General features: G+C 38.4%; 1 protein-coding gene across 3 annotated transcripts in view; it reads left to right on the forward strand.

The window, feature by feature from the left end:
• Nucleotides 1-9,250, forward strand: part of msh6 (mutS homolog 6 (E. coli)) — a 15,152-nt gene that overhangs the window by 1,470 nt on the left and 4,432 nt on the right. The window contains exons 2-8 of one of the 3 annotated variants that reach the window (XM_016276533.1): nt 1,441-1,649; nt 1,775-1,950; nt 2,592-5,145; nt 6,049-6,338; nt 7,419-7,536; nt 7,623-7,712; nt 7,815-7,975. In XM_016276533.1, coding sequence (XP_016132019.1) covers nt 1,441-1,649; nt 1,775-1,950; nt 2,592-5,145; nt 6,049-6,338; nt 7,419-7,536; nt 7,623-7,712; nt 7,815-7,975 — 3,598 coding nt within the window. The remainder of the gene's footprint in view (nt 1-1,440; nt 1,650-1,774; nt 1,951-2,591; nt 5,146-6,048; nt 6,339-7,418; nt 7,537-7,622; nt 7,713-7,814; nt 7,976-9,250) is intronic. The other 2 variants (XM_016276523.1, XM_016276539.1) reach the window with 2 other exon arrangements.

Raw genomic sequence — 9,250 nt, forward strand, 5'->3', positions numbered from 1 at the left:
ACTTTATGTTTAAAACGCATTTTAACCCGTTAAATCCCTTTTTTGGAAAAGTGTGTGAAAAATGTTATGGTCAGTCACAATTGTAACCGGTGGGATAATGTGTATACTGAATTAACATATTTCTGCAGTCTTAAAAATGGTTATATATCTTAGCCCAGCTATTTTAAACAGTTTGGTCACATTCTAGGGTTACTATTATGTATAAAAAACCCTTATACGACACTGATAGGAATACTGCGATCAAATACAAAAAAATACAACCATCAACGTATTTCAAAATTTTTACTTTTTTGTAACAGATATCATCACATTTTTATATTAGTGCTACCAGTATTACAACATTAATATTCTAACTTATTTGTAACATTTGAACTTTTGATTTAGTGCAATATTTTGTACTGCCATTAGGGACTGCCAGTGACCGGCTGTTGCATGCATAAAATGCAACCTTTTTATTCTGACAGTGTATGATTTCTATTAACATTACAGAATAGAACATGATCAATATTATCTTTCAGCGTTCAATTTAAATAACTGTAATTGCACAAACTATGTAGGCTACAATTTCAATTTGTTTATTGTGAAATAACTCAAACATTTATGTTTTTTTTCTGTCCTCTGATAAGCATTGTTCAGGGCTGCCGTTCCCAAAAGCTTTAATGCTTTCTTATGATACTTTTGGGAGACGCAGCCCTGTTTGAATGCACTTTTAGAAGTGCGTGAACGCTCTTCTGTGATTGATTGGTTCTGTCTTGCAACATTTGCGTGTGTTCAGATGAGCAGGAAAATAGTTCTACACAATTACTCGCTAACAAAGGTTATCCATCCAATTCAATGCATATTGTACGCATTATTATTATTGTTATTTAACAAAATCACTGGTAAATAAAACACACCTTAGTATCGATATTTTTGGTCTATATAAGCGATAGATGAATATATATGAGGCGAAAACGAGTGTAAGAACCCTGAAAGCATGTTGTTTATTTTTATGACATTATTGGTATTTTTATTTACAGTGTATATAGTATTTATTTAGTATGTAGTTATATAGTATCGGGGCATATACTGTTACCAGTTCCTTATTTTATTAAGCTTATATAGTTTGTTCTGTGTTCTTTAAATTACTATATTTAATGTTTAATCTGTTGGGTCTGTGACTGCTTTAAATGTGTTAATATATAAAATGATAGTTATGAAAAGTACAGTAATGTCATACTAATTTACAAATCAATTAGCAGTGTGACATGTTGTACTGCATCTAAACTTGTTATAAACAACATTTTCAAGTTTTCTGTACTTAATATTGAACATAGTTTGTTTAATGAGTTTTTATTAATGAACCAGATAATATTTTTGTACCATATTTTAGGTGGATATGTGATTTTGCTCTTGCTTTATTTGAATGAATGTCTCACAAAGTTCATTGTTTCTCTCCAGCAGAGAACCATCATCCATATTTAGCGCTGGCACTCTGGTTTGGGCCAAGTTGGAAGGCCATCCCTGGTGGCCCTGTATGATTGTTCCTCAGCCTCTCACCGGACAGCAGATGAGGGGCCGTGGCCGAGAGCAAAGACTCCACGTTCACTTCTTTGATGAACCTCCAACCCGAGGTTGGGTTAACACAAAATACATAAGAGAGTATCATGGTGAGCAGGTCTTTATTTCCAAAAGAACATTGTCTTTGTCAACTTTCTTCTCAAGTTAAAATATAAAGAATTATTCAAATGTGAAAAAATATTTTATTCTGACCTTACATACTTGTTCCTTAAAGGCTCTAATAGCACAGATGCCAAATCAGGTGGAGTGTTCTTCAGCGGTAAGCCTGTGATCCGTAAAGCGATGGAGCTGGCAGATGTTGCGATGAAGGACCGTCCTGAGCAGAGACTGAAGATGTCCATGTGCATGGATCCTTCAGGTGACGAAGAGGAGGATGATGAGGATATGGAGGTGAGCAAACACTAGAGTAAAGAAAATTAATATTCACATAAAAGACGCATTCAGTTTGAAGAGATTAACTTGTCTTAGTCTTTCCAAATCTGTATGACTGACTTCTTAATGTTACCGTGCATAGTGTCTACAGCCAAAAACAACACAGAAAAGCAGCATAGTAGTTTATACGACTTAGGTACTATATTCCAACATTTTTGCACGAGGAACAGGAAATTAAAGTAATTTATTTACTGAAAACTGGCCTCTTTCTTTTTCACTTGTAACTAAGTTTTCAAGGAATGTAAAAAGCAACATTAGCATTCACCAAAATGTTCTCTTTACATTTGTAAGAATAAAGTCATACCAGTTTGCAACAACACGGGTAAGTTTAAGTAGTTTTTAGGGGGATGAACTAAAGAGAAAATATTGACTTGTTGACCATTCATGTTTTAGCAGTTGCCTGTCAGCATCTGTCAAAGTTTTTCTGTTGTGCATGCAAGCTACAAAAGTCAAATCTAATAACTTCTTTCTACTTCTCTCAGAAATATAGGAGCAATGTGAGTTCACAGTTGCAATTTGCATAAACCATCACTTGCATTATTGCATTCCAAAACAACATTTGCATTATTTTAATTTCATTATGTAATATTTTATTGTAGGTTGATAAATCAACCTTATCAGATGCAGAAATGTCTGAGGAAGAGGTTAAAGAAAAGGCGAAGGCCAGTCGACGTTCATCTCGTGCTGCAGCTGAAAAAGGTCAAAAGCCGAAGCGTCGCCGAATCGTGGTGGCGTCTGACAGCGATGACTCTGGTGAAGAGTTCAAACCTGATCAGGCAGGAGGAAGCAGTGATGAGGATGACGAGGAGGGAGTGAGTAGCGGGGCTGAGGAAGAAGAACGCGAGCCGGAGACGGAACCAGACAGCCCTGTGAAACAGGTGAAGCGCAAACGTCCTTCAGAAAAGCCTGCTAAGTCAAAGAGCAAACCAGACCCCCCAAAACGAGCACCTGCAGTGGTTTCACCAGTGACATCGGGCACCAAATCTCGACTTTCTGCTTTCTCCGCACCGGACAACTTTGAAAGTCAGAGCGGCAGCGCAAACGGGATGGATGGAGAAGCAACTGTGTGGGACCACGAGAAGCTCGAGTGGCTGCAAGACTGCAAGAGAAAGGATGCACAGCGCAAACGTCAGTCTGACGAAAACTACGACCCTACGACTCTATACGTACCCGAAGATTTCCTTAACCGGACGACGCCTGGAATGCGCCGTTGGTGGCAGCTGAAATCTGAGATGTTTGATACCGTTCTGTTCTACAAAGTTGGTAAGTTCTACGAGCTCTACCACATGGACGCTGTGATTGGCGTCAATGAACTCAGTCTTACCTTCATGAAGGGTACTTGGGCCCATTCTGGCTTCCCAGAAATTGGCTTTGGACGCTTCTCAGACGTGCTCGTGCAAAAGGGCTACAAAGTGGCTCGCGTGGAACAGACCGAGACCCCTGAGATGATGGAAGCACGATGCAAGACGTTGGCACGTCCCACTAAATTCGACCGCGTTGTCAAGCGAGAGGTTTGCCGAATCATCACGCGAGGGACTCAGACGTACAGCGTGCTCGACGGCGCCCCTTCTGAAACTCAAAGCAAGTATCTGTTGAGCATTAAAGAGAAGAGCGAGGAGGACAGCGCGGGACACAGACACATCTACGGGGTGTGTTTCATTGACACCTCAGTGGGACGCTTCCATATCGGTCAATTCCAGGATGACCGTCATTGTTCCCGTTTGCGTACTCTGGTGGCACATTATTCTCCAGCCCAGGTGCTTTACGAGAAGGGCAACCCGTCAGTTGAGATGCTAAAAATCTTTAAGGCCATCTTGTCTTCAACTCTACAAGAAGGCCTCAATGCTGGTTCGCAGTATTGGGATGCGCAGAAGACCCTCAAGGTCCTTGCCGAGGAAGACTACTTCAACGAATGCAAAGCTGATGATGAAAAGGCATCAGTGTTGCCTTCGACTCTAAAAGCAATGACGTCCGAATGCGATGCTTTAAGTCTCACTCCAAAAACGGGTTATGAACTTGCTCTTTCTGCACTTGGCGGATGCATGTTCTACTTGAAGAAATGTCTTGTGGATAAGGAGCTTTTTTCAATGGGAAACTTCGAGGAGTATGTTCCTGTCGATGTGGAGATGGAGCAGGCTGGAGGAGCATCGGGTTTCTTTGCCCAGACTCGTCAACGAATGGTTTTGGATGGAGTGACCCTTGCTAACCTTGAGATCCTTCAGAACAGCTCAACTGGAGGCCCAGAGGGAACCCTACTTGAGCGACTGGACATGTGTTGCACTCCCTTTGGCAAGCGCTTGCTAAAGCAATGGCTCTGTGCCCCTCTTTGCAATCCATCCTCCATTGGAGATCGCTTAGATGCCATGGAGGACCTGATGGGTGCGCCGTCCCAAGCGGCCGAAGTCACAGACCTGCTAAAGAAGCTTCCGGATCTTGAAAGACTGCTTAGCAAGATCCACAGCATGGGTACTCCTTTGAAAGGACAGGACCATCCGGACTCCAGAGCCATTCTGTACGAAGAAGTCGTCTACAGCAAACGCAAGATCGCCGACTTTCTTGCCGCACTTGAGGGCTTTAAAGTTATGAGAGAAATCGCGTCGATCATGGAGCCCATTGCGGAAGGCTTCAAATCTAAACTGCTGCGTCAAGTGATGCTCCTCAAGACTGAAAACAAAGATGGGCTTTTCCCCGACCTTTCACCAGAGCTCAAACGCTGGGATACAGCTTTTGACCATCAGAAAGCTCGCACCTCAGGCGTCATCACGCCAAAGGCCGGCTTCGATCCAGAGTTCGACCAAGCTTTAAATGGGATAAAAGACTGTGAGAGAGGCCTGCAGGAATACCTGGACCGACAGAAGAAGCGACTGGGCTGTAAGAATATGTCTTACTGGGGAACGGGAAGGAACCGCTACCAGCTCGAAGTTCCTGACAGTGTTTCCGAGAGAAGCTTGCCAGAGGAGTACGAGGTGAGGTCCACTAAGAAAGGCTGGAAACGGTACTGGACTAAGGAGATTGAACGGCTGTTTTCAGAGCTACAGAGCTGGGAAGACAAACGAGACGCAGCGCTTAAGGACTGCATGAGAAGACTCTTCTACAATTTCGACAAGAATTGCAAAGACTGGCAGACAGCGGTTGAATGCATGGCAGTGCTTGGTAAGAAAAATCAACTCTATAGTTTGTTTAAACTTTCAACTGTGTTGATACACAAAAAAAGGAGAAGAGAACACATTGCTTTTCCTATTCATCAAAATATACTACATGCATCATATGAACATCATATATACCATACTTTACATCAAAAATGCCAACATGCTCTATTCATTCATAATTTTTCAACTCCAATCTGAAAATAAGCGTTTTTTTCAACTTAGGCTATAGTTTATGTAGCTCTTCTTTATGGATAGGTGGTCAAAGTGTTGATTTGAGCTAGTTACCAGTGCATTTACATGCACAACAAAATGCTGATAAAAAGCAGCTTGTTAAAAGAGGTTTTAAAGGTTTGTGTAAATCAATAAGCTGACAATGCAAGATCTTTTGCAGCATCTTGGGCATTAAAAAGTTAATGTTAAAAAAAAAAAAAATTACATTCCATTGCCCTGCAAGTCTGCATTTTAAAAAGTCAGACATTCACATTCAAAATCAAGGATACAGGGTTTATGTAAATCGCTAATGATCTTTTCATGACATATATTGAGGTGTTTACATGACCTTACAGATTGTTGCCTTAAGCGTAATATGCAAGACTGTAAATTAATTCAATTTAATTAATTCAAAAGTTTTAGCAGCATGTTGCATTATTTGGCATTGAAAATGGTCACAGAATGGTTGTATGCACAATTACACCAAGTCATTCAAATTCTTAACACTATTTTAAAATTGAGTCCAGTGTGTCTATAACATTTACTATTGGAAACTGAGTTTAATATAAAAGTTAGTTTTTTTCCAGAATTTGAGGTTAAGATCATTGTAAATGCCACGCTTACTGAAAAAATATTGAGTATTGATATATGTAATAGAATGCACAATGATATGTTCTTGTTCTCTCCACCTCTGCAGACGTGCTGTTGAGCATGTCCCGGTACAGTCAGAGCGGCGACGGGCCCATGGCGAGACCAGAGATAGTTCTCCCGGGTGACGGGTCTCAGTCACGCCCCTTCCTGGATCTCAGAGGGTCCCGTCACCCTTGCGTCACCAAGACCTTCTTCGGTGATGACTTCATCCCCAATGACATCTTCATCGGCTGCCCTGATAGTGAAGATGATGATGATGATAATGGTAAAGCACTTGCCCCATGTGTATTGGTCACCGGGCCAAACATGGGAGGCAAGTCCACCCTAATGAGACAGGTGAGTGTTGCTAATCAGTTTTCAACAAAGACAATCTTCATGGTGTGTTAAGAAAGTAATCATTGTTTTTGGGGTATAAAACCCCAACAGTCCACCAATCTTAATCTTAAGTCAGAGGAGATAATTATACCCTTACATCGTTTAATAGTGACTTTGAATGTAGTTGAGAAACATTTAGGCAAATTTCACCCTATAATGTGTTGCGCAGCTGTTCAGGCAGGAAGGATGTGGTTTGAGCTCTTATTTATTTGACCCTCTAACTCTTAACACTTTCTATTCTATTTTAATTCTACTTTATATTTATCTTCTTTTTTTATTTTTATTTTAAAAACAAACAAACACTAGCTTTCTATTTTATCTACTTGTTTTTCTTTGTGTGTGTGTGTATAATATTTGTGTGTATATATATATATATACACGCTTTGGATAAAAGCGTCTGCTAAATGTAAATGTAAATATTTATGGAAATGCAGGTTTCTTTATCATGCTTTTGTTTAGGCCTGTAAATTCTACTGATGAACATAAAAAAAATAATAATATTAATTAAATCTATAAAAATCATGGATCTTGTTTTTTTTTTTATTTAAAATGTTTATTTTATTTTTATTTTTTTAATAAAAGAAAGAAGGATTTGGTTTGAGCTCTTATTTATGGGAATTGCAGGTTTCTATATCATGTTTTTAGTCTGTTTAGTTGTTCAGGCCTGGAAATCCTGTCAATAAACAAAACAATAATAATAACATAATATTAATAAAATCTTTAAATATCATAAAATTAGCATTTTTATATTATTTAAAATATATACAGTATATATATATATATTTTTTTTTTTAAATGAAAAGGAATTTATTGTTCAAAAAGAGTGGGAAATATTGTAGAACTACACAAATGTATTAACCTCATATTAATTGTATGGAATGTTTGTACTTTTGAAAATATTTCCTCTTACCGCAGGACCATTGAAGTGACGTAAAAATGTTAATGCCCTGTTAAAATGAAATAAAGTAATATGCACGTTCTATCAGATGTTACCCTGTGTTCTCTTATAAAACGTGTTTTATGTGGCTGTGTCTTGTTCAGTGTGGTCTGGTGGTGATTTTGGCCCAGCTGGGCTGCTATGTACCTGCTGAGAGTCTGCGCCTCACTCCTGTGGACCGAGTCTTCACTCGTCTTGGCGCCTCTGATCGTATAATGTCAGGTACGTTGCCACTTGTTTCTTATCTGTTCAACCCTCATGTGTGAGCTTCACTCTGGATACTTAATAGACCATGTTTGGTTTTATAGGTGAAAGTACGTTCTTTGTGGAGCTGAGCGAGACGGCCAGCATCCTGCTGCACGCCACCAAGCACTCCCTCGTCCTGCTGGATGAACTGGGTGATTCAGTTGCTCATCACACATTAAACTTTGCACACACTAAATGAAAAGCGAAATTCTAAATTGAGTCAGTTCTAACCTTTTCCTTCGCTTGAACTGCAGGCAGAGGTACAGCCACGTATGACGGCACGGCCATCGCCAGCGCTGTGGTGCAGGAGCTGTCAGAGAAGATCTGCTGCCGGACCCTGTTCTCCACTCATTACCACTCACTGGTGGAGGACCACGTCCAGGACCCTGCCGTCAGACTCGGACACATGGTCAGTTTCACCGTCTTCACCTTCATACTGAAAATATCACGCAACTGACCAAAATATTTTACAACAAAAACATTTTCAGTAATATTCTGTGGCCTGCCGATGATTACAATGTAAAATGTTTGTACAAGCATGCAAAAATCATTTACACTAATGCACATCAGGATTATTATTGTTAACAAACTAGATCCATTAAAAACAATTGTTAATTGAAATAATGTTAAATGAAATAAAATACAAAAAACTTTTATAATATTTCTCATTTTTGTTTAGCTTAACTTGAAATACTAAAATAACAAACTAAAATATTGATTAAAAAACCTATATAGACAAAAACATTAACTAAAATTCAAATGTAAACAGAAAATATTAAAATATGTATATATGAATTAAAAAACAAAAAATAATCAAATATGAATTAAAAACTGTAATATTGTCTAAATAATACTAAAATATCACACGCATTGTAACTTGGAAAGTCTATAAATAAGAAATGTTTAAAAGTAAAAAAAATTAAAAAGTCTTTAAAAGTACAGACCCTCTAATACTAGCACTGTCTATTCTATTTCTATTCTCTACTCGTTTTCTTTTTATTTGTAAAAAAAACCACTTGATCCTTTAATACTTGCACTCTTTATACTTTCTTTTTATTTAAAAAACATAGAGCCTCTAACACTAACATTATCAATTCTTTTTCTATTCTTTCAACTTTTATTTCTTTGTAAAAGAAAAAAAGAGAGACCCTCTAACTCTAATGTTCTCAATTTTTTACTATTCTATCTACTTGTTTTCTTATTTATTATTAAAAAACCCTTGCTACGTGTACTGCGTTAGGCTAACCGAGACTTATCACAGCACTTGCATATCATTGCTCTTTTGTTAGTTTTGACTGCTTCTGTTGTCATCATTTGGAAGTCGCTTTGGATAAAAGCATCTGCTAAATGACTAAATGTAAATGTAAATATAAATAAAAACAACAAAATTACGTTAACAAATGAAAACAAAGTATAAAAATGAAAACTAACTCAAAATATTAATAAACTATAATAGGGAATAAATTATAGTAAAATAACAGTCACGCAGTGTAACTTCTGTAAGTAAGAAATGTTTGTATTGGGCTTGCCGCGATAGACGGTGCTGACGGTGATACCGGTGTTAAGCCGCAACACCGGTTACGTCACTTGCCCACCGCGTCACCGACCCCCACCGTCGTTTTGATTTTTTATAGTAATAAAAATAATAGTTCAGTAAAAGAACAGACACTACAATTCAAAACTGAACGCG

Source organism: Sinocyclocheilus grahami, unplaced genomic scaffold, assembly GCF_001515645.1.
Source record: "Sinocyclocheilus grahami isolate Dianchi unplaced genomic scaffold, SAMN03320097.WGS_v1.1 scaffold7.1, whole genome shotgun sequence".
NCBI classification, from domain to species: Eukaryota; Metazoa; Chordata; class Actinopteri; order Cypriniformes; family Cyprinidae; genus Sinocyclocheilus; species Sinocyclocheilus grahami.